We start from the raw sequence: 25532 nt of genomic DNA, 5'->3' as shown, positions 1-25532 counted from the left end.
ATTCCAAGAATTCTTCATCGGTTGGGCGCTTGGTGAAGGCCTTAGCTTTTTCGCATGCAGTGCTGAACTGTTATGTTAAAACGGAAAGGAAGAAGAGAAGAAGATGTTAATACCAGTGCAGTTTTGTAGAGCAAAGGCTTAAAGTAACTTACGTCCATGTTGTGTTTAATTAGGTCCACTTGAAGTCAATGAATGCTAGAAAACTTTACTAATCGCTCTTTTATACCAGAAAAAATAAATGTTAAGACAAAATTCTGTCATAAAACTTATCAGAGCTGCGATAATTGTTCGATAAGTTAATGTATTAGCACGGCTGACAATATTAATGCATTATTTAAGATATCGATTTATATGTTTTTATATATGAATTGTTATTTTTCACTATTTTATGATTAGAGCAGAACCTGCGCTAACTGAAATTTTGGGAAATTGTGAATTACGATTTCTATTCGATTAAAACATGAATTTCTATGTTTTAAAATCTTAGAATATTAATAGATTCATTAACATATTCTTTTTTGACATTAAACTCAGTTGCGCTGTTAAATCATAGTTTTCGGCAGTATTGTTACTTCATTACTTTGATTATTTAAACTGGGCTATATAATAACTATGCTCATGTCTACCTACAAGTTGATACATTTCAAGCGATAACAATTTTCTAAGATATATCCCATCTTACCTTTTCTAATATAAGTTTTATAATCTTATAATCTTAGCAATTCAATATATTACAAACGAAATTTGAAAATTTAATGATCTGGCAGCATAGCACTTATTTCTTGTGCTGCTTCTTGAAAATATTCAGCAAATTAAAATTACAACCGGTTGATTTGTAATGAAGTTTAAAGTCAAAAGTTTTTATTAAAATCAGTTTTATAATAAAATTCGCTTAAAATTATAATAAATGCTATAATAAATATTTCTTATTAATGTCATCTACCAGATTTGAAGATGGTGAATCCGATGGCATACGTTTGCCTGATAATTCTGTACGCAAAACTCAAAGATATCGTCAGGGCACCGATACTGCGGAGAGGCGGAAGTCAAGACGACATAGCACAGGTGCAAATCCAGCTGTGATACAATCACCAAAGAAAATGAATACGCATGGCGTTCTGGATGAAGATAGTTCTGGTTCAACAAATTCGACTGAAGTGAGCAATGGTTTAGTTTTGGATAGGAAAAGTAAGTCTAAAAATCATTTTTCGAATAAACAATTTTTTTTTATATCTCAAACAAATGTCAAATACAAGTACTTGTCATTTTGTTAAAAAAAAATAATCATAATCAATAATCATATTTTATTATTAATAGGTTTGGATAGTGCTGGTGTTACACCTGGTTTACGTCGCAGACGTGAACGCGCTGAAAGGCATAAAAGTTTCCTTAGAGAGCAACAGGAAGCCGCTGCAAACGGTATATTGGCAGCACTAGAAAAACGTGAACTTGGTAAGTTTTTCTTCTTATTCAAAATTAACTAACAATCAATTATTTATTTTATTAATTAATATAATTATTTTCTTCAAACTTTTATTCTGTGTGCTCCTGTCTATAACACGTCATATGTGCTATTTAACATTATTCAAAAAAAAAAAATATATATATATAAACATTGCGATGCTTTTTGAATTCTTGCTTTTGTTCAAAACGCGCTTTTATGCTGCCAAATCGAATAGGACAAATCGTTACTGCCATACCAGCAACCATTAATAATAGCGACAGTCCACCTGAATCATTAAATGTAACCACCTCAACCTCAAATTACCCCAGTGTCACAGCAATTGCTACTACTAACAATATGAGCAGTTCCAACAAAAATACGTGCAACATCTCCAACAATCACATTAACAACATAAATAATAACATTTCCAACAATAACAACAACCTAATGAGTCCTACGAAACAACTACAAGGCAGCAACTCGATTTCCATTATCAACAACAGCTTCGATAAGGCCAACAATAAATTGCAAGCAACGCCCGAGTTCTTGACCAAGAAGAATCTGCTTATCGAACGCAACGCAACTGTGATCAATGGTATTATGAAGAATATACATCGCGGACACGAACCGGAACCCAATAACAATACATCATATAAGAAGTTTGAAAGTGAAGCTAATCGTCTAAACAACTATTATAATCAGTTGAGCACACCAAAGAATCTACATATACAGAATCAAAGCCCTACGCTACAAAGCGCACAGAGTGCTTTGGCAGCTGTGCTAAGTCCAAAGAAGGCTTTGAACGGTTTCGATTTTACGCAAATCTCAACACCAAATAACAATAATAAGACTAACAGTAATGTGATAAATAATATTGATAATGTGGACGATAAATACGATTTATCGTTAAGTCCAACAAGTCCACTTACACCCACTGGTTCAAATGATTCTGTATTCGCAGAATCACCTACTGCTGAAGTACCTCCACAACCTATAGCAGAAATAGAGGTAGTTCCGGTCGTTCCAGTTGTTCCAGAAGATTTGCAATGTTTAAATATTGTTCCAGCGAGTGTGGTACCACCACCCCCTCCTCCACCGCCACCGCCGCCACCACCATCGATGGAAATGTTTGGTTTCACTTTACCACGTAAGCAAATACTTGAATCTACTAAGTCAATTGATAGTCAGGCTGTATTGGAACAAGAAAATTTGTTGCCACCATCAGGTAAGCTTAACAATGCAAGCTCTGTAAAATGCCCAATCTGCAGTTATTATTCATTCACACATACACTATGCCAAAAATGATCATATTACCGCCCCTCCTTCTTGCGTTACAAACTTGCATACTACCTGAGTTATGTCTGATGTAGTTAGTATCTAATAAAAGCAACAACTTCTACTGTTCAGTTGTTACTTTTATTATGTACATGTATATAGATTTTTATATTGTATATATTTATGTGTATTATCCACTTACGTTTATGAATCTTCTTTAGAATCTGATGACGAACAAAAAGTGTTGAATCAATTAAAACGGGATCACACCGTGAAAGACTTAACACAGAAACTCAGCAATATGCCCACAAGTCCTACACAAGAGAAAAATCGTATTGTTGGAGATATGTCAGGACTTATAAACAAAGCCAAAGAGGGTTTAGCTAAAACTAAAAGCAAAGGTGAAATGTCACGGTAAGTTTAAAATTTATATATGAAGAAAGTTTAGTAGATAACTTTCGTAGTGAATATAATCAGTAGATAGGTTATGGAACTATCTACTATTCATGAACTCCCCATTCATGAAACTAGTTAAAAGAATTTGATATGGGTAGTATATTATAATGCATTATCCATATCTACTTGGAATTATATAAATTAAACTAAATAATTTAACAATAAATAATATTTATAATAAATACGTTGTTGTTGTGTTGCGTTATTTAATTGACTCCATCAATTGAGTCCATCAAACTTATGTTTCCGCAACAAATTAATATAATTTTAATAGTCAAATAGTTTGTTCTTAAAATTTTTCAACTAAGAGTTCCTAAAGGGATTTTTTAAATAACATCATCATAGTAGTTACTACACTAAAACCTATGTTTTCTGAGGTTTTACTCTTATACTTAAAAACTATCTAAAGGTTTTTTCTCATCGAAGAAAGAATTCACTCACAATTTTGTAATGACATTTTATATAGCTTATATATATATAACCTATACTAATAGCTATATTAGTTTATAATTATTTTAATCACTTCGTATTTAAGTATATCGGTTCATTTAGATCTTCGACGCGATTAAGGCTGATCTGAGGTTTCAACCGTATAACTTTCTGCTGAACTTTATGTAGACACCTCTAAAATTAATCTGGCAGTGACCTTCGAGCAAAAAAATTTAATTCCATCTTAATTTTAAGTACCGTGTTATAGGTATCTCTTAGCACAACTACTGTAGGGCCAAGGTGCTATCTCTTTCTTTCATCTTATACCTCTCATAATCAAGATAATTAAACACCAAATAAAAAACGATTACAAATTAATAAGAATATAGTTAGATTTATATATAGAAAATAATTGGCTGTACTCATCAAGTACGGACTAATTGATCAAAAAGTAGCATATGCTCTCATATTTAAATCGTTTATTAATTTTTAACTTAAGTTAGTATCAATAGTAGAATTATATACAGCCAATTTATATAATAAAAAGCAACTATTACGTTGTGACTATCAAATCTTGCTAATAGTGAATCTTTAGTAACAACGTAGTATTGTAACCTTTCTTCATAGCCTTCTACTGTCATCTTTATGTCTGTCTATGAGTTCATCTTCGTTAACCCTTAAGACACCCTTTCCGACTTTTCACTAAAGTTGAATTAAATTTCAATTATTTTTGTGTATCATCGCAGTTTGTAAAATAATTATTATTTAATGTAAAAGTAAAAACAATTTCTCTTATTATTTTTGAATTTTTTTTATTTTTAAATTTGTTCTATAACTTATTTAATCCATACAAGTATAAATTTAAGCGTATTTGGGTGCGTATTTCTTATAGACTGCGATGTAGGCGGCTTTGGCTGCATCTTGTGACAAGCCCTTGTGTTTGTTCCATGCATCCCATTTAGCTTTGCCCTTCAAGTCCAATGCACCTGGTTTATCAACATTGATATCTCCAGCTGTGGCTTGTTTGAAGAGACCATAGAATTCCAAGAACTCTTCATCGGTTGGGCGCTTGGTGAAGGCCTTAGCTTTTTCGCATGCAGTGCTGAACTGTTATATTAAAACGGAAAGGAAGAAGAGAAGAAGAAGTTAATACCAGTGCAGTTTTGTAGAGCAGAGTCTTAAAGTAACTTACGTCCATGTTGTGTTTAATTAGGTCCACTTGAAGTCAATGAATGCTAGAAAACTTTACTAATCGCTCTTTTATACCAGAAAAAATGAATGTTAAGACAAAATTCTGTCATAAAACTTATCAGAGCTGCGATAATTGTTCGATAAGTTAATGTATTAGCACGGCTGACAATATTAATGCATTATTTAAGATATCGATTTATATGTTTTTACCATATATATGAAATATTATTATTTACTATTTTATGATTAGAGCAGAACCTGTGCTAACTGAAATTTTGACAAATTGTGGGCAAATATTGATTAAAAAAGTTTTATTCTTATGTATGTAGATAAATATGTCATATATACATTTGGTGACAATGCATATAATGTCCAGAATTGTTAGTCATATGGCTGTGCCTATATAGATTAATATAAATGTTTTTATTTTTATTTATTTTTTCAACTGAAAATTTGCTATCAATAGCACAAAGTACATTAACGCGTAATCATAGACGATATCCAGAAGAAACTTTGTTGCCGGCTAATTTAATTAAAAATTAATTTATTTTATGTTTACGATGCATTTATTGGCCACTTATAAAATTGTTAATATATTTTGCTACTTAATAGTTTAATTACATTTAATAGTAATAAAGAAATGCAGTTGCTGTTTTTTTTTTGTACAATTTATTTTGTAGTTAATTTAACACATATTTTTAATACATATTTTTATGTATGTAATAACAAAGATGAACACTTAATTTGCATATCTAAACCATTAGTCCCAACTTTATTCTAAGGATAAGAAATTTTATTAGGAAATGCAGCCTCTTACAGCTTTCTTACTAATTGATTCTTCAAGCATATTTGGGTGCATATTTCTGATAGACTCCAATATAGGCAGCCTTTGCAGCATCTTGTGACATGCCCTTATGTTGGTTCCAAGCGTCAAATTTAGCTTTGGCCGTTAGATCAATAGCGCTAGGCTTACCAATGTTGCAATCTCCAACCGTGGCTTGTTTGTAAAGACCGTAAAATTCCAAGAATTCAGAATCGGTGGGTTTCTTGGTAAAAGCTTTAGCCTTCTCGCAAGCAGTGTGGAACTGTAGTAAAAAATTAATTATTTTTATTTTCAGTTCTAATTTTATAATAATTTTTTTTTTAACAAAACTATTTTGAACTTACATCCATTGTTATTAGTAGTAATAGAAGTGCTGTTCTAATGCTTCTCTACTTCATTTCAGTTCCTTTTTATAGCAAAGTCGGTACGGAAATCTGTGCTTACCAAAACCTATTCAATAAAAATAAATCTTATCATTTACCGATTATTGTTTGGATTTTGTTATATTAAATGCAATAAAAAGTGCAAAACTGCAATAATCGGATTTTCCTTAGACTGAATTATACTTAGATATCAAGCAAATGTAGATTAGCTGTTAAAATAATTGGTTCCTTTATAATAATCTTACTCATCGTATATTAACAACTTAGAAATCTATAATTTATGGGGTGTAATTCTTCTATAAATTTTGTGTTTTAGTATAAAATTTGATTTACTGTAATAGTTAAAAAACTGATAATATAATAAATTTATGCTTGGTTTATGTAGACCAAGCTTTTTTCAATATTCAATAATATTAAACTTTATTTCAATATTTATTTCAATAAATTAAGGTGATTCAATTTCATCAATAAAAGATAAAGTTCTATTAATAAAATAACATTATGCCATTTATTATTCAATTATTTTAAATTGTATGAAGGTTGTTATAGGTGACGAGTGGCTCTGGGACGTAGACCCAGCCGTTTTTGAAACCATATAAAGGTTTTATATTGTTGTTGCTGTAATAGAGCAGCTATTAGGATAGACTCAGTAAACTGAAAGCATAATTCGCATACTATGTTAGTATGCGTAAATTTATTATGAACTAAAATTTATATGTATCGTGGGATAATTAAGCGTGTATGTCCCATTATTTAGAGAGCTGTAGTTTCAATACACATAAAAAAAATGCGGGATTATAAATGTTCAACAATTTTCCTCCATAGTTATAGATGCAGGTATCACTTGGTTGCTTGGTACAATTGCCAAACTTCCTCTTTCATCTAACTAACCCATTAGTGTCGTTCTGCTACTACACAACCCGCCATAAAGTTCCAAGTTTTAAAACCAAACGTATACGATTGATAAAGGAGATTATTTTTGGAAAATCTAAGATTGTAATGTCCGCAAAATCTATTAGTTTGACTGGGTCATCTGCAAAGGAAATGTGTGCCTGTTTCTTTTTCTCCAATGCAGCTCCTAAATTTGAAAGAAATATCCAATTTTTCAAAACAGATATCCACTGTTCAGTAACCTGTCAGTACCGCCGTGAGTTTAGCATTTTTAGTCTTGGCTTTGCTCAATAAAATAGTTTGTTTTCGATAAATTGGAACCTCGTTATGATAGTTACGATTTTCCACAAACCTTTGTAGTCCTTTATTTATCTTCCGTTACTCTAAGAAAATGATTAATTATTAGTTTTTTTATTTAATCAGACCGCTACTTCTTTCTCTGCTGAGGCTGCTTCTGATCCTAATCTAACTATCAATAAAATCATTTCCTTATACTTCTGGGTGTTCTGAAACCCAGATCAATGAAATTTTGCACTTGTTATACACTGGTCTCAGCTAAGTTTTGCTTCAACTAAACTCAGATTTGTCTACGTGCTGGAACATTCAAATGAATGATCTCTTCTGCATCATGGGATATAGTATTGCAATTTGGACATGCATCATGATTAGGACAATTAGGATTTGGTGACAAATTTTTGCTTTTATATATTGAACAATTTCTGAATCAAAAAGGTATGGCGCTTCGAGCGTCATTCTCTTACTGACATTTGTCCGAAATAGTTAGTTTTATATCTGCTCAATATGTGGCCAAATATTAATTGAATTCGAATAGATTTTAGTACTTTAGAGATGCTTCTTAGATATAGAGATCCTTCTTACTGAAAAATGGTGGATTGAATAAAAGTCAAATATACCTATATCTATATAAAGAAATTATGACTTTATTTGGTGAATGTTTTGTATTGTTCGTTCACAATGTTAAAATAAGTCATCATTTAGCCTAGATAATGTTATATCACATTTGGATCGTTTTCCGTTCAATCCCATAATTATATAAACCTTATATAAAAAATAATAATAAACATATTGTTTCAGTTCTGAAGATCTGAATAAATCTCGAAATGTCAATAGCGAGTATCTTAACGAATTTCAAGAATTTATAAGAAATACTAAGCTAATAGCTGAAGATATGTATTCCAAAGCTGCTTTACAAGGTTCTTGGATGCAAATTACGAAAGAATTTAATATATTAGATCCAAACTATAGGAAGCGTTTATTATCGTATCATGTTGGTATTTTTCATGTTTGTTCTTTTAACAATCAACTTAAATTACTTTATTTTTAATCTAGTTCCAAAAGAAAAAAATTGCTTTAAAGAAGAAGAAAAAACGTAAACTCAATAAACGTAGTGGAAAGGGTCGAATGGCACATAAAAGACGTCGTAGGGAAAATAAACGTGAGGAAATAAATGAAACCTCTTCAAATAATAGTAGTGAAGATGAAGAAATAGACAATCAATCTATAAATGAAACTGATATGCAATCTAATTCGGTGACTGATATTCCACATAACTCGAATCAAGAAAAGTTACTTGAAAAGATATCAAATTCTATAGAAAATATTGAAATGAGTATTAAAAATATAGAAGAAAAGTTTAATGTAATAATTAAATCAACTCAAGATCTCTCAATGTTGATTCGGGAAGAACAAAACTCACAACGTCCCCTGGAAAAGGAGGATCTGTATAAAGAACTCAATAAGCATCTCACTTTGCAAAAACGTGTGCTTAAAACTGAATTGGCATACATTAATGAAAAAATGAACAAATAGTTAATTGTTTTTTTTATCTATAAATTATTTGAATTTTTTTAGTTAATAATTTAATTATAAATTAATAAAAAATCTTTTCAATCCTAAATATATCATAATATAAACAGAAGTCTTGACTTTGTTTTACATAATGCCCATAAAGGTCATAAATTGCCTTAAAATCAATATAGACTTATACATAATTTTAAATAATAAAATAATAGTGCCTGGAGAGACTAAAAATGTAAGTTTGTATTCACGCGAGCTGAACTATCTTCAAAAGTACACATATAGACGGTCTTATAAACAATATTAGTATAAATACGCATCTAGCTTATACATTATACAATAGGTAGATCACAAGCAAGAACTTGAATGTGGTCTTTAACGACTCATATATTGCGAAGCTAACACTTGACCTGTCTGAAATCAAATCTCTAAATGATCCTCAATTAATTAAAAATGGTTTCGTATTACTCCTACAGTAAATAGGAGAAATACTCAATACTGTCACTATTTAGTACTACAACTTAGGGTTAGCTGTACCCTTTATTTTATAATATACTTCAACATCTCGCTCTTGGATGCCATATATAACCCCGAAAATTCAAAATCGATCCTCTTTTGCAAAAATATATATAATGTAACCGAATTTCCAAGGTTATTGTCTAAAATGTAGCTAACACACATCTTCTTCGCGATGAATATTCAAGGTTACTATATAAAAATTGGCTAGCGATGTGATAAACTAATGCCAAAATAAGGAGATTTTAACATTATTTAAGCTAATCGATTAATTTTCTTGAGAAATATTCTGAATAGCCTGAGCACATAGTTTTTACTGAATTTCATGAGGGTTCATGAGATGATCCCGATGTGTAGTCATTCCTGCAGAATTATATTTCTGTAATAACCGGTGCTTGGTTGGTAATATCGTATTCCCTGTAAGTAACATAACTCAGTTTCAATCTGTTAACACAAATTGTTTATCTTAATATTCCATAATATTAGCAATTGATTGTCAGAAGTCACCACAAAATTACTTATCTCTTTTAGAGTAGATAAGTCTATTGTAAAGTGCTGTGAAGATCATGTGACCTTGTTTCTGGATGAATTATTCAATTACATCTTTTCAGTTTCTCTATTTGCAAATAAAGTATAGAACATATATTAAAATTAGAAAAATAATCCAAGAACTACTGGACTTATATTTCTCAAGAAATTGAAATGTCAGTAATGTTTTTTAATAAATTTAAAAATATTTTATGACATAAATTTAAAAAATATGTTTATTGTAAAATACGTAATAATTTTTATAAACGAAGAAAAAATAATTACGTTCCCATTGCTCATGAGAGTAATTTTTGAAATATAGCAAAAGTATATATCTCTAACCGTGGTAATAATAATATATATTCTATTATTATTCATATCAATTTTTGTTATTATTGACAGTATAATCTCAAGGATATAGTAGACAATTTCCATCATGTAAGTGGATATAGTTAAATAAAATTAATTTAATTTTATTATAATAATTTTATTAGCCGGTAGCCTCAGAAGTTGCTACCGCAATATATAATACATAATAATTAAATTACTATGTTATTTAATTTAAATAAATTCATAAATAAAAAAATTTTATTATTAAGTTTAATATTTAGTTTATTTAATACTGTTTGTTTAACATAACCATATACATAATTAACTACATAATCAGTCAAGAACTAAAAATATATATGGTAAACCTTAGGCATATTGTGGGGCATACTTCTTGTGGGTTAAAATATAACCAGTCTTGGCCACCTGCTTGATTATACCTTTGTATCTAATCCATGCATTCCATTTTGCTTTGGCAGTTAAATCTTCATCACTGGGTTCAGGGATATTGCAATCTCCTACGGTGGCCTGCTTGTAGAGTCCATAGAATGCTAACATTTCATCATCGGTGGGACGTTTGGTGAAGGCCCTAACTTTTTCGCAAGCAATATCGAACTGAAAAAGAATTAATTTACATATATAATAAATTATCTTAACAATTTTGATTAAAGTTTAAATAATAACTTTATGCATTACTTGTATTAATATAAGACTTACATCTGTATCTACTCGTGACATTTTCTTTAAGTTAATTGAAAATAACTGAAAAGAAAATAAGCCGAAAGATATAATTTTTAGAGTTTTTACGAAAGATAATATGTTGCATTTTTTCTATATTCTTCAAATACAATATCTTCAGTTTATTTGGAATTGCAAATGCATTATCATTTTATTAATAATCTTATCGGTTTTATTCTAGAAAAAACTGCAGTAAAAAAAAAAAAATAATCAGAAGTTTCCAATGCTGTCAGTAGTTTATACTTAGAATTTTAAAGGCTGACGAAAACTCAAATATACATATTTTATAGCTGTTGGACATTACCACCAGTATGCTTTTATGTTAGGTATTTCGGTGGAAAAGAAATTTTTTACATATGTATATATATCAGATAATATGTATTTGTATAAAATTATAACTACCACAATGTATATACACCGACCAATAGGTATATCAAAACTACCGCCAGTTTTGCAATGATAAGTACGCTTTATAGTCACTTACTTTGCAAACTTGATAACTTGATAAGATACAATAAGCAATTAAACACAAATTAAATGTATGGGTACAAAATTAAGATTGTATTTACGATCAGTAGCGGTTCTAGAAACAAAGTTTTCAAAAAAATTATTTTAAAAAAATTATTAATTATCAATTCTTTTATTTTATAATATTTATAGTTCTTCCAGCGTGGATCATGATATCAAGAAAACTGAAAATAAAAAGTCAGAAAATGAACTTCATTGGGAGGAGCTTGTAAGGAATAGAACGCGTCCGCTTAATCTCTGTGATCTCGACTTTACCGATCTAAATTCAGATGATGAAAAAGATTTATTAGCTCCACGCGGTTTAGGTGGTGGCATACCACCGCCTCCACCACCAATAAGTGGTGTACCACCACCAATGTTGCCTGCAAATATGTTACATCCACCACCTAGTCTAACAAATAGTGTCAACAGTTCTCTTAATGGTTCCGTCAATGGAGATATTGGTGCTACAATAAAGAAAAACAAAAAGACAGTAAGTAATCAATAATAGGTAGATTGTAGATCCAATATCCACACTTTTGTGCAATTGTGTTATATATGTGTGGAACACATATGTTTCCACAACTATAAAACTAATATTTAATGTAAAATTACACATTCACCACAGTCAAATCTTTTAACAGATTTTGGTAAATGCAGTTGCCATTATAGTCAAATTTATAATCAAATAAATATAAATACTAGGTGAATTAATAAATACCCGGCCTAAGTAATAAAAACCCGTTTTTTTTGGAAAATTATATTTTATGTTTTAATATAGTCCCGTTTTAGCTCGACATACCGAGTTAACGATTCTTCAACATTTGGATACCTTTTAAATAATACGATTAATCAAGTCCTCAAAAATATGCCAGTTTCCCATTCCACTTTATTATTTGTTGTAAATCTCTTTCCCTAGACCCATCTTTTTAAATTTGGAAATAGGTAATTGTCACTGGGAGTCAAATCTGGAGAATATGAGTGAGATGAGGAAGCAATGCATACCGTAATTTTTTTAGTTTTGCCATGGTTTTCATTGACGTGTTAATGGGTGCGTTATCCTGCAAAAACAAAATGTTTCTTCTTCGACAAATATGGTCTTCTTTGAGCTTCTTTGATTTCCTCATTCAATGGATCCAATAATATGTAATAGTAATCGGATGTTATCGGTTTTCCTTTTTCCAAATAGTCTATGAAAATTATTCCATTTGAATTTTGAATCCCAAAATACAGAAGTCAAAACTTTTCCATCAGATTGTTGAGTTCGTGGATACTGGGGAGCACTTCCCCTGGGCTCGTTAACTGGCTTGTTGTTTCCCTCAGGTGTGAAGTAATGGATTTATGTTTCATCAATTGTCACTACTCAATGCTCACAGTCACAATATTTTTAATGACGAAGTCGTTGTCGTTTTTGGTCAATCGCGTCACTCATCTTGCCGAAAGCTTTTCCATACCCAAATATTTATGTAAAATATTCGTTGCATGTTCATATGATGTGTTTGTCATCTCTGCTATCCCACGCAATTTAAGTTTTGGATCATCCAACACAATATCTTGGATTTTTTCAATATTTTTTTCAGTTGTGACCTCTTTTGAACGACCCGGATGCTCTTCATCAAAAACACTAGTTTGACCACATTTAAATTCAGCTTTGCAATATTTTATTGTTGTTAACGATGGTGCAAGAAGGTTACAGTATATAGAATATATTTACCATTTAATTGCATCATTGTTCATTCCTTTCAAATGGATATGAATATATGTAGCATCTCTTGTTTAGTCAATAGATTTATTTCGATATAAGTTTCTGATACACAAAATCCGATTATTACAACAGTGCCTTCTCGCTTCGTTGAAAGTAGGCTGGGTATTTTCTTAAGATTTCCACATTCAACACTATTGCAGCAAAGAGTAGTTACTCCAAATATTTTTTTAATTTTATTATTATAATTCATTATAATTCATACTTACTCATTACCTTTAGGTCAAATTATTTTGGAAAGAAGTGCGAGAGGATATGGTATCAAATCTTATTGGAAAAACTATTTGGGATGAGTTGCCGGCTGCACAAGTTGATACACAAAAACTAGAACATCTATTCGAATCCAGAGCAAAGGATCTTATGTCTAAGGTAAGATTAGAAAGTATAACTGATTGAATTAACTCTGTGTACTTAGATACAGGATAGCACAGACAGATAAGACTTAGTTAATGATACTAAAATTGTGGCCATTAAGGTTGTTTTAAACAGTAAATTAATATTCTCATGTATGTTTTAAATAATATTGGCTACAATTTTTAAATAATTTTAATTTTTATATATTGAAATGACTAAAATATGTTTTAAATTTACAATTAAAAAATAATTATTCTTGTCTCGTTTTTATATTTTTTTTTTTGTACTTGATTTATGTATGCGACTTTTATGTCAACAATTGGTGATACCGACATTAATAACTTCTCAACGGATTAAAATGGATATATGTATAACTTTTTAATTCAAAAAAAAAAAAATAATAATTTACATTTAAAATCAATTAATAAAATTTAACTACCAAAAATATTCGTACATATAAATAACGATTTTACACTCCATTAGGAGGTGAGTGCATTTTGTTTAATTAATTATAAATTTTGGGTTTGTGGTGTTGGTACTTTTAGTCACTTATCCGTACTTCTTTTAATTTATTAAAATTTGTTTATTTAATTACCAATTTGTTTATTGCATCTTATATATGTGTCTATTGTACATTATGTTTTGTCACTAAAATACACAAATATACACAATTTGTTCCACAGACTAAGTATATTTTTTTTCATTTATATAAAACCATTGAAGATTATTTGCGCTCCTCACAGATGAAACATCTTTCTCCACACCCCGAATGCATTGCACCTGATTCGATAATAGCGGTTAGCTTGGTACTTCGTTGAAAATAATGGGTTCTTTAGCATGAAATTATATATTGGATTTAAATCATAAAAATGTTAACATAAATAATCTTCTATAAGATATATTAACCAGTAAAAGAATGTCTTGAATATATTGGATCGTATAACGTCAAATAAATATAAGTACATAAAATCGAATAACAGTGATGGCTTATTTGAGCTTATCACAGATTCAACATTTTTCTTAAGATTCTGGATGAATTGCAACTTACTTTTCAACAAAGTTCAACGCGATATTACGGAGAAAGTAATCTCTATATAGTAAGAATTGTACATGACCTATTTAGTTTAGGAACCATTTCTATGGCAAGACGTCAGTTTCATATCAAAGTTAATTGTTAACTGCTATTTGTTTCCACATTTAAATTATGTAAACCCATTTTGGTGCTTCTCTTACATTTTCCTGATAAACACTGTCCATGTACAATGTAGTACCCCATAGAGATCTATATGTCAGATATCATGAATGGTGAATGAATGGCAGAATATGGTTGGGTAAAGAAAACTGTGAAAATAAAGAGGATTGTTTGGAAACAAGAGTGCATTAAGAATGGGTGGGATTTAAATTGAAGGTAAAATGAATAAAGACGGCGACACCTAATCACTTCAATGGGACGTAGTCAAACATCAATTGGACTCAAATTGGTTTGTGCTTCTGAACTCTGAATGTACAATCTTCCATCTCTGTTTTGTGAAAACCCACCACTTTTATTATGTTTTCTACTTCACGTTACGTTTTATAATAACAAAAGATATATTGCATCCAATTTTCAATTTCCGATATTATTCGTTTAATTGATTAGGGAGATAGAGAGGTTTGTTGCGGAAGTCGCAGTAGCTAAACCTCATCGGAATTTTTCTAAATATTTAATAATTGAAAATAGACTTTAACAACGAATTCAACCTTTTATTAAAAATGCAGTATATATTTTTAAGTATGATTTCTTTTAAGATTTGAAAGTTTGGTTCCACACAGAAAATACTACATAATACTAGAATGGTATACAGAACCCGCTTCAACACATTTACTCGAGTTGTTCATTGTAGTTTCTGCTTTGCACTGTGCTATGTGACTCGGTTACCCAGCTTATTACACAAGATCGTGAATACCACTATTTTATTTTTAATAATAATAGTGTATATTAAGAAATATTTTATCATACTATATTATTTATTGCACAAATTTCGGTTGTGGTGTAAAGCTTCTTCTATTTATTTATTTTTCTTTATTATTTTACATTCAATTAGGTGAAAAACTTTAGTTAAACGGAAAATATTAACATTTCAAATTTATTTAATTCAGAAACAACATGAAATAAATAAGAGCAAGGAGATTATTGTGTTGGACCATAAGCGTTCAAATGCGATAAACATTGCAATTACAAAATTGCCACCACCACGTGCTATCAAAGCAGCGATCCTGAAAATGGATGTTACGGTAGTAACCAGAGAAGGTATCGATAAGTTATTAAATATGCTACCTACCGATGAGGAACGGTGCAAAATACAAGAAGCGCAAGTAATTACCATATATACTTATATAGTCATATTAAAGAAAAATGAAATAATTTATGTAAATTACTTTAAATTTGCAGTTAGCCAATCCAGAGCTACCATTGGGCAGTGCTGAGCAGTTTTTGTTAACTTTAGCTACAATATCTGAATTGGGAGCACGCCTTAAATTATGGGCTTTCCGCTTGGATTTTGATAATAGTGAGGTAAGTATAGTGTTTGAAATATTATGTTTATATTAAATATTAAATATATATATATTGCTTCTATATTATAGAAAGAAATTGCTGAACCTCTTATGGATCTAAAACAAGGCATAGAAATTTTACGCAGTAATCGCACCTTCAAATGTATTCTATCCACTTTACTATCGGTGGGAATATTTTTGAATGGTACACCAGTTAAAGGTTTCCAAATTGAATATTTATTAAAAGTAAGTATATCACTTGTAGTATATTTTATTTAACGGTTAACGCATTACCTTCTTCAGTTTCTTTGTGAAAACCTTTCAATCTCTCCATTAAAACTTTTATATTACTTTGAAAATAATTTGTATAACATCTCTATCTTTGCCAATCTATAACTTTAGATGAGTAATAATATTTTTTTCTTATGTTATCCTTACCTTCTATTAAAGTATGGATATTCCATTGAACTCTTATATCCTACTTAACTTCGTGCTTTACATTTGATGTTATTTGTGGACTAGTTTATTGTCTATAGTTGAAACGTTCTGCATGTTCGTATCTGTGTTGATTACATCTAAACGCGTGTCAGGTAGTGTTTTTAGGAGACCTCTCTCAAAAGTGAATTTCTTCACGGAATCGGTGGTTCCTTGATCTTGTTCCAAAGTTCGAAACTACTTATGCATCTCAATTATAACGCAACAGGACGTAGAGATCAATATGGCATATAACATAAAGGAAAATACACATGCGAATATATAGATTAGGATATGATTGAGAAAAGGAAGTGTCAAATGGGAGGTTGTTTGGAAAAAAAGTAGATAATTATAATTGAAACTAATCGGAGTCAAGACTTCATCACAAATCAACTGTTCAAATTATTATTTACATTAAGACATGAAAAGAGATGGATGATATTATTCAGGGTAGGGGCAAGCTGCATTAAGGTCACACAATGGTAATTGACGCATTAATGTATGACAAGTAACTGTTTGACATATGACAATATACTTGTCTTAATTGGGCTAAGACATTCTTAATGCACGAGAAAAGTGTCACTCCTTTTAGGAGATATTAGATATAAGCCTGTTAAAGCTTGCTTTGTTGTAATTGCAGAAGGGCTGTTATTCCTCCTTGGTATTCGACGTCACTGATTTATGTTCTATTGCAATAGATGCCGATATATACATGATATGAAATAAGGGATATTGGGAGGATAGCTCTACTGAACATGTTGGTAGCCTTTAAACAACTTCTTTAGCGCATTTACACGACTTACACTCAATATAAGAACATAGAGTTGAAGTTATTGACTTTAATCTTGCAGTTTCCCCCATGTATTTCCTATTACAATAAAATGGTTTTTTGTTAAATGTTTTCAAAACTATGAAATTATATTCATTCATTACAATTATATTATAATTATATTCTCTTCCAGGTACCTGAAGTTAAAGATACAGTGCAAAAGCATTCATTGCTTCATCATTTGTGTCACATGGTCATGGAATCAGGCAATGAAACTACAGACCTTTACTCTGAAATTGGACCGATTACACGTGCCTCGAAAGCAGATTTTACAGAATTAGCATATAATCTAAATCAATTAGAAATGGAATGTAAAGCTTCTTGGGACAGATTGAAACTTATCTCAAAACACGACTGTCCACCGCAATTGCAACAAAAGTTAGTTGACTTTTTAGCTGATTGTGCAGAGCGTATTATAATCCTGCAAATTGTGCATCGCCGAATTATCAATAGGTGAGAAATAATACTTACAAATAAAATTATTCAAGCTAAAGTCATCATCATATATCGCTTTAGATATCGCAAGTTCCTATTGTGGCTTGGTGTGCCACAACATAGTGTATCAGAATCGAAACCAAATGAATTTTGTCGTATTGTATCTGAATTCGCGTTGGAATATCGCACCACAAGGGAACGAGTACAGCAACAAATCGAAAAGAAAGCCAATCATCGAGAGAGAAATAAAACGCGTGGCAAGATGATAATCGATATAGCCAAGTTTAAAACCAAAGAAGATCGTGCTGATGCAGAACTTAAGTAATTTTTTATTTAAAATAAATATAAAACTGTGAATATATAATAAATGAATATATTTTAGAACTTTATTGGGTACACCAAGTGCAGATACCGCAGATGGTACATTAACGTGGCGTCGTAAACGTGCTGACAATTTACGTTCTTGCATGTCACAATTTACAGATGAGAATTACACAGACGGCGATGATGAAATACTAGAATCTTTAGTTAAGACTGCAACCAAAGCACCTGGCACACGAACAACACCGCGTGAACGTAAACGTACACGTCATGCAGATCGCAAATCACGTAAGTTTGCAGTTTGAAGTCGTTTCCATAGGTTTAGGTGTTACTCTAGATAACTGCAAACACATGTACCAATAAAAATATAAACAAATTATTTTATTTTAAAATAGCATATAACCACTTATGAACTATACAAACGTACATATGTGCTATATGGCAACTTTAAAGTACAAGAAGGGTTAAACCACATAAAGTCATAAAACACACACCCACACACCCACACACACACACATACATACATGCTTTTCTATATAGTCTTCCAAAATTTAATATATTTTTTCAAATTTATGTATATTTTTTTTTTGTTAAATTCGCTAATATTCCAAATACTCTTGTATATCTTATTAACACTATAATATTGTGGATAAATTAATTGGTGGTTTAGGTTTCGATGTTTTTAAATTAAATAATTTTTTTTAATTAAAAACGCTTTCACATTTTGCTTAAAAAAACACTAATATCACTATGATTCGCTATTATATGTATTTTTTTCGCACATTTTTTTACTGGATTTTTTTTTTTTATTTTTTGTATTTTGTATAAATCTGGTCCTTAATTAATATTTTTAATTAAATTAATATTTTCCATTTAATTAACTTCGTCATCATCATCAATTTAATCAAAACTCAAAATCAATCGTTCAAATTCTGATATCAAAAGTCAAGAGGTCGCGTACCAGGGAAGGATTCACTGTTGAAAGGGCACCGTCGCCGTAAACGCGTTACCATTTTAGGGAGTTTTGGTTAGTTAAATCTTATAATTTATTTGTTTTTTCTTTTTTTTTTTGTTATTTTTTAAATTTTTTTTTTCCGACAAAGCAGCATGTCCGAAATTTTAAGTGTTTTATTTTTTTTTTCGTATATTTTTTTTCTGTTCTTAACATTAATTTTAAAAATAATGTGTAGATCTTTTTATGTATATATTTTTCTGTATAATATTTTACACATATACATATCGTATACTTTCTTATGTCAAATGTAACTAACTACTTCTTCAAATCCACTCTCCTAACATAATCATAAGCCATCCGACTAATGCATATATGTTCTTTTCAAAAAGAAATGACTTTTGTCTGCGAAAATTTTATATGATTGTATTAAAAATTTAGTTATATGACTTAGATATTAAACTAAAAACAAAAGCATAACGTTTCAATAATGATTAAAACTGACCACAAGTAAGTTAGTTAAAGACCAAAGATTAATCTGAATATTAAGCTTAATTGCAAATAGGTCCACTACATTACCCTAAGGGTCTTAATATAACATCTCTTTTTAGTAAACTTCTGAGCTTAGTTTCATTTATAGCTGCGATATGAATATTATTTTTCTCCATTAAACCTTTTATTTCAGAAACTTTCTCCGTAATCCATCACATTTGAACTGTAATATTTTGATTCGATATTGATTGTAAGTTAATTTATTAGTAAATAGCGACCATATGGGAGTTATATGTAGTAGTGATTGTGTATTTGTTTTCAGTGATGAAAAATATATTTGCTATTATGTAAAGGAATATAAGGTATTTAAATTGATTTAAAAGCCATCGGCACCTAATCGTCTTTGATGATCAAGTGTAAGTGCAAACAAGACAGATATTACCTTATGATTTAACATTCTGGAGTAAGAAAATATATGAGACGTTAGAGGAAAGAGGGATAGAGTGCGATTGTTTTTGTTGATATAACCCAATAAATGTAGAATACATGGATAATAGAATAATAGAATAATAAATGCGAATACATGGATAAGGATATGATTGGGTAGAGAAAGTGTGAAAAGGATAAGAACTTGTTTGGGATCAAGATCGAATTTTGAATAGGTGACATTTCCTGATTTAGGGTAGAGAACTTAGCTGCTTGAATGAAGCACAGCTACAGATCAATAGGCTTCGAATTGGTGTGCATTGGGATATGCGAAAAGAAGGCCGACTTTATGAAATTAGGGCAGCAGTTTGAGCACTGATTGGAAGTTGATGCATTTATGCGTATTAAATAACAGTCTAGCAGTAAGACTGTATCCTAATATCAATTGGAATAAAACAGTTCTTACTGTTTAGGAAAAATGTCACTCTTTCCTGGAGATATTAGGTAGAGAACTGTTAAAAATCTGGTTGTTATGAAACTGGAATCTCGAAGTGGTTATTCCTAAAAAATACTACACCAGCGGAGGGTAGGGTAGGTGATAGTATTGGATATTAGAACTCGTTCTGGAAAGACATTAGTTTTAGGATCTGTTACGTTATACTTATATATTGTTTTTCTGAATCTGCTTCTTACACTCGATGCACAAACAGTTATTACAGTCAGGAATCTGGATTATTGCCTTGCTGAAGCTTATCACTGTTGATCGATCCCATGCAAATGATCTCTCATAACGAGTATTGAATATATCTATATAATTTTTTTTTGCATATTACTAAATGTTTATTATAATTGATACCTTTTACTTGTGAACATATATATGTTTGTTTGTTCGTATAAATATATTAGACTATAGTGTCTAGATCTTATCCAGTCAGATTTTCTCCCTTAGTTTTATATTGAAAATAATAGTATATATTAAGCAATTAGGTTCTTTCGCCAAAACGGATGTTAAAGTAAAAAATAAAATATAATAAATATATAAAAAATAACAATAAGTTTCGAATATAGTTCGTTATATATAGTAGCTTATATTATCACTAGTGCTTTGCAAAAACATTACATATCTATATATATAAGTATATCTGCTTTTTGGCATTTGTTGTTGTCATTGTATATCCTTTCATCTATACTTTTATACTATATTATTTATAAGTTCATATTCTGCCTAATAAACAAACGATTTCTAATCATTTAAGCATGCAAAGAAGAAAACTGAATTTTGATTTTTGTAACTAATAAATTTTTCTTGAATTTGTTTTTATATGAAGTTAAAAAAAACCTTATTAATAACATTAATTTACTTTTTTAGTGCGTCGCACTCTCAAAAATGGTTTGACTGAGGAAGAGAAACAACACGTAGCAGCTTTAATTAAAACTTATTAGTATTTGTCAAAATCGTAGACTGACGAGGGTAAAAAAAAACTAAAAATTATAAACTATAAACTATTGACGATTCGACTCCAAGACGATCTCAGCTGATACCAGTGAACAACAGGGACACCAAACAAAAAATGTGCTTCATGCCATTTAGCGACTTTATAGAATTCATTAAAACTGTGAAGAATTGAGCCTTACGAAAAAGTAGCTATTTTATAGTGAAATCCCATATCTATATATATAAAATGTTTTGTTTTCTAATAACAAAGAAAAATTTAGTTTAAAATTATTAAAAAAAAGAAAATCACGATAAAAGCAAATTTTAGATAAATATAAATTAATTATTGTAAAGTATTATTTTTTAAGTTATAGCTTTGTTTTTAATTCTTATGTATTATAATTTAATAATAATTATTTGTATTAGACATTGTTTATCAATCTTTATATTCTATTAAGATTGGATTGAACAACCAACTTTATAACGAAGATTAAAAAATAATAAATGTTTTAAATTGTTTTTAATATAATTAGGTAATATCAAAATTCTGATACATACTGTAATAAATTAAAAAAGTAATATTTATTATACAAAAATCTATATATACTATAAACACATAACTATGTATACATATTTTTATTCAACAACGAAAACAATTAAATTAAAATAAATAAATTATATATAAAACTAATTATATTATTTTTAATGTTCTCAACTAAAAGCCATTTGTGCACGGCTGTTGCACGTAGTCCAAACAGAAACCACGATTGTCCATATCGGTGGGTGCTTCAATACCGTCTGCATGAAAATATAATCGAAAAGGTCGCACACTCGCTAAAAATTTAACAAGAAATTAAATCAAAATAAAATTAATTAAAATACTATAATACATTGCACAGTTTTCTGTAAATTGCCCACTTCTGCACTAAAAGTGCCACCACAAACACGGTCCTCACAAGCGCTTGGCGGTGGTATGCGATCCGTGGAACGTATGCAACCTATAAGCAACCAATCATTAATGCAAGTGTTTGTTGTTACTTGTGTGCCACCGCCCACCATAGTACCAGTGGGATTATTCGAATTACCCGATATGGTGAATGAACGTGAACGATTATTTTCTATAAACACAAGACTTCAAAAATTAGTTATAGTCACTGGATTAGTTATTGTATTGAATGCTCACCCATATCAGGACAAGCATTGTACTGTATGCCACAGAAGTTACGTTCTGTGCGTATACATATGCTATAATCTTGATTCGATAGTTGTCGACCCGAAATGGTATTAAAATTAAAACTACGTACACGTCCACTAATGCCAGTAAAATATTGCAAACAGCCCTGATCAGCACGACTTATGCTGCCACAGTGTATTTGGGTAACGCGTATGCGCCAAATTCGTGGAAATGTGCCACTTGTTATAAGTGAGAGTAGAATAGGATTACTTTGGCCCAATCCTGCATCAATATACACTAAAGTAAAAAGTAAAATTGTACTTTATCTGGAGAAAGTATGAAACTATATATACTGTGATCGCCGGCCGATGAGCCACAAATAGTTGGTGTCGGACTGCCGCCGGAAACCAATAATTGATCTTGTGTGCATAAATGATTAACTGGTTCTGGTGGCGCAATATTAAACATATCCAAATCCAGTCTGCAGAAATATATATAAAAAACTATACTTTATTTGTTACTATCTCCCACCTTAATTGACATATATCCGGGTGCACTTTTTGCACTGTGACCTGACAGCTGCCAGTACCATCGTACACATCTGGATGATTGGGATTAACAAAGTATGTTGAATTTTCACGTATTATACCGCCACAAGTTTGAAGAACTGTAATTTAGTTTATTTAAGTTTAGTGTATTTATTTTTTTATATAGAAAACTTACAAACACAACATAAACCATATCCACCTGCGCAAGGACCTGCTGGTATGCCACCTCGCAACATACAATCTTTGCTTTGTATGCAATTACCAACTTCGCCCGATGGTGCTGTACACGTACCGGGACCAATCGGTACAACCGTGAAGATAGGTAGAACTACATTTATAACAAAAATTTATATAAATTAAGTTACGTTAGTGATGATGAACATAATAAAAAAGATTTTATCATAGACATTTTTTAAGTTCAGAGGTCATCTACAACAATTCTTAAGTAAAGCTGGCTTAAAATATAACGTGTAATTTGGAAAACGAATGAATTTGATCGGATATGTTGAGAGGAGATGATAGTGGAAGAAAATTGGATGTAAGGAAAACTAATGTTAGTGCATTTGCTTAACTAAACTAGCCTCAGGCAAAGTAAGGGAATTTCGACACATTAATGAAACGGTTAATTGGGCTGAAGTTGTAGAGTAAATTTGGACACGAAAATTTATGTTGTTAAATTACTTGTTGCAACACTAAAATGGACTCGAAGAAGACATTGCTTTGGTATAGTCATCAGTTATCCTTCGTCGATACTTGACCTCAACAACATTAACTTTGTTCACTAAAATAGAAAGGAATGATGAGGGTTTCACTCTGCATGATATTGATGTGCTCATATATGTCTGTTCAGAAGAAATTACTTAACAGTTAATAATAAGGCAGAAGGACAGAGTAGTCCTCGACCCAGTGACCTCCTCCTGGCCCAGATCAAGACTGGGCAGTTACAGAGAATGTGACTGTCACTGCAATGTATCTATTTTTTGATTTTCGAAAATTAAACGTTATGAGAAGCTCTTTTTTTCAATTTATAATGTTGTGATTGCATCTTAAAGCATCTTTTTTTATTAAAAATTTTTAAAACCATTTTTTTTATATTGTATTATTCGTGAGAGGTTTTTTGAACAGTAGTAAATTGGAACAACAAAATTTTATTATTTTAAATTAATTGAATTTTTAGCTGAACATACAGTTTTGTCGAGTATTAGCAAATACCCGTCATCAGTTGCCTTTTGGATTTATATCTTATAACGAGTGTTATTTTTGCAGAAGATTTATCGATATGGATAACTATGCTTTGACAAATGATAATATCAAACTGCGTTGACATTTCTGTTTATTAAAGTTTGGCAATTCATCATCAATCGTTGTCGTTGGAACAGCGTCTCCAAATTGTTTAAAGTTACTTTGGAAAAAATAAATCTGTTCGCAATTTAATCTGATTAAATCACTACGTCAATAAGCAAAATTGTCGTATATGGAATGAAGATAATCCTCAAACCGTTAACGAATCATCCTTACATCCATTAAAATTGACTGTTTGGTGTGACGGCGTCAACGGTCTTTATTTTTTTCGAAATAGGAAGTAGCTGATAGTACTCACAGTGCATGGTGAGCACTATCGAGCCATGCTGACTAAAGATTTGTTTCCAAAAATTAATCAGTTATACATCGATAATATTTAGTTCCAACAAGACGAAGCATACAGCGCTTTACAGCTTTACAATCGATTCATTGTGAAATCAATTTGTTAACAGCTTTGTTTCCAGAAGTGGTTTCACGATTACTTCACGATTACTGTTTACTTTTTATGGGGTTATTTTAAGTCATTGGTTTATGCCGAGAAACCCGCAAATCTTGAAGAATTGGAAGCCAATGTCTATGCCACCTTTGATGCCATACATTTATTGAATGAAAATAGTCATAAATTGGACTGATCGAATGGACCGTGTAATTCGAAGCCGCGGCGAATATATATCGGAAATCTTATTCAAATAATTAAATGCCATGAAAGTATCTACCAGATTATTATTAAAAGTATTTCATTAAAATAATATTTCTGTCTTGCATTAGCAATTTAAGTTCTCATGCAGCTAATAAACACCCGATAATTAATTATTAGTAATTAATTTTTAGACTGCAAGTACCAAGAGTTGAACTTGTGTCCTGTCAAAGTATTATGTTTATAATATATACTTAATCCAATTTCAACAAAAATTTAATGAGTTATTTAATGAGATATATTGAAAATAATTAAAAAAATCACACACATCTTGCATCTCGCGTTGATATCTTAGTCCAATGATTGTTTCCAAATATCAACTCCTTCCATGAATTATTTTGAACTTTCGATTCGATGTTGAAGACCGCAGTGCACAGCATATAGAAGCATATAAGGACTTCGATAAAAATGATCCTTTTTGAAGCCACAAAACTGTTTTGTCCACATTTAAGCATTTTGAGAACTTTTTC

At 30.5% G+C, this 25532-nt stretch overlaps 6 protein-coding genes across 11 annotated transcripts; 1 reads left to right on the top strand and 5 right to left on the bottom strand.

Annotated features, from left to right (window-relative positions):
• Nucleotides 1-11: 11 nt before the first annotated feature.
• Nucleotides 12-461, bottom strand: LOC119669664 (acyl-CoA-binding protein homolog; the record flags this gene model as incomplete). The annotated part of the gene is given in 2 exon segments (XM_038079693.1): nucleotides 12-67; nucleotides 153-461. Coding segments are annotated over 2 exon segments (62 nt in total), but the record flags the coding sequence as incomplete, so codon positions are not given.
• Nucleotides 462-946: 485 nt separating this feature from the next.
• LOC119672994 (FH1/FH2 domain-containing protein 3-like) lies at nucleotides 947-21360 on the top strand (the record flags this gene model as incomplete). Of its 5 annotated transcripts, XM_038084186.1 has the most annotated exon segments (14): nucleotides 947-1188; nucleotides 1318-1452; nucleotides 1680-2669; nucleotides 2941-3133; nucleotides 11480-11819; nucleotides 13311-13457; nucleotides 15582-15797; nucleotides 15874-15996; nucleotides 16068-16223; nucleotides 17414-17733; nucleotides 17797-18036; nucleotides 18098-18324; nucleotides 18982-19063; nucleotides 21276-21360. In XM_038084186.1, coding segments are annotated over 13 exon segments (3385 nt in total), but the record flags the coding sequence as incomplete, so codon positions are not given.
• On the bottom strand, nucleotides 4400-4902 carry LOC119672997 (acyl-CoA-binding protein homolog). The gene is made up of 2 exons (XM_038084192.1): nucleotides 4797-4902; nucleotides 4400-4711 (listed from the first exon to the last, which is right to left on the bottom strand). Exons 1-2 carry the CDS (start codon nucleotides 4800-4802, stop codon nucleotides 4466-4468), a joined length of 252 nt encoding a protein of 83 aa, XP_037940120.1. The 5' UTR covers nucleotides 4803-4902; the 3' UTR covers nucleotides 4400-4465.
• Nucleotides 5577-6027, bottom strand: LOC119672998 (acyl-CoA-binding protein-like). Its single transcript, XM_038084193.1, has 2 exons — nucleotides 5963-6027; nucleotides 5577-5880 (listed from the first exon to the last, which is right to left on the bottom strand). Exons 1-2 carry the CDS (start codon nucleotides 5966-5968, stop codon nucleotides 5635-5637), a joined length of 252 nt encoding a protein of 83 aa, XP_037940121.1. The 5' UTR covers nucleotides 5969-6027; the 3' UTR covers nucleotides 5577-5634.
• Nucleotides 10371-11253, bottom strand: LOC119672996 (acyl-CoA-binding protein-like). 2 transcript variants are annotated; one of them, XM_038084190.1, is made up of 3 exons: nucleotides 11222-11253; nucleotides 10799-10843; nucleotides 10371-10696 (listed from the first exon to the last, which is right to left on the bottom strand). In XM_038084190.1, the coding sequence occupies exons 2-3, from the start codon at nucleotides 10817-10819 to the stop codon at nucleotides 10451-10453; spliced, it is 267 nt and encodes an 88-aa protein (XP_037940118.1). In that variant the 5' UTR covers nucleotides 10820-10843; nucleotides 11222-11253; the 3' UTR covers nucleotides 10371-10450. The 2 variants fall into 2 exon arrangements, with proteins under 2 accessions (XP_037940118.1, XP_037940119.1); XM_038084191.1 differs by lacking the exon at nucleotides 11222-11253 and adding an exon at nucleotides 11124-11181.
• A 696-nt stretch (nucleotides 21361-22056) lies between the features above and the next one.
• On the bottom strand, nucleotides 22057-24670 carry LOC119685048. The gene is made up of 7 exons (XM_038099271.1): nucleotides 24664-24670; nucleotides 23239-23391; nucleotides 23047-23182; nucleotides 22869-22996; nucleotides 22525-22812; nucleotides 22232-22459; nucleotides 22057-22175 (listed from the first exon to the last, which is right to left on the bottom strand). The coding sequence occupies exons 1-7, from the start codon at nucleotides 24668-24670 to the stop codon at nucleotides 22057-22059; spliced, it is 1059 nt and encodes a 352-aa protein (XP_037955199.1).
• Between the last annotated feature and the right edge of the window lie 862 nt (nucleotides 24671-25532).

Source organism: Teleopsis dalmanni, chromosome 1 (assembly GCF_002237135.1).
Source record: "Teleopsis dalmanni isolate 2A chromosome 1, ASM223713v2, whole genome shotgun sequence".
Classification (NCBI taxonomy): domain Eukaryota; kingdom Metazoa; phylum Arthropoda; class Insecta; order Diptera; family Diopsidae; genus Teleopsis; species Teleopsis dalmanni.
Note: the sequence above shows the minus strand (reverse complement) of the source record. Positions and strands in the feature narration are given on the sequence as shown.

Bases quoted from the DNA above. Each gene is read 5' to 3' on its own strand.
- LOC119672996 (XM_038084190.1), bottom strand. From the start codon at position 10,819: ATGTCACGAGTAGATACAGAT. The intron at 10,697-10,798 runs GTAAGTCTTATA...ATTCTTTTTCAG, and splicing joins TGTCACGAGTAGATACAGAT to TTCGATATTGCTTGCGAAAA.
- LOC119685048 (XM_038099271.1), bottom strand. The intron at 23,183-23,238 runs GTAAGTTTTCTA...ACTAAATTACAG, and splicing joins ATATGGTTTATGTTGTGTTT to TTCTTCAAACTTGTGGCGGT. The intron at 22,460-22,524 runs GTGAGCATTCAA...TTGTGTTTATAG, and splicing joins CAATGCTTGTCCTGATATGG to AAAATAATCGTTCACGTTCA.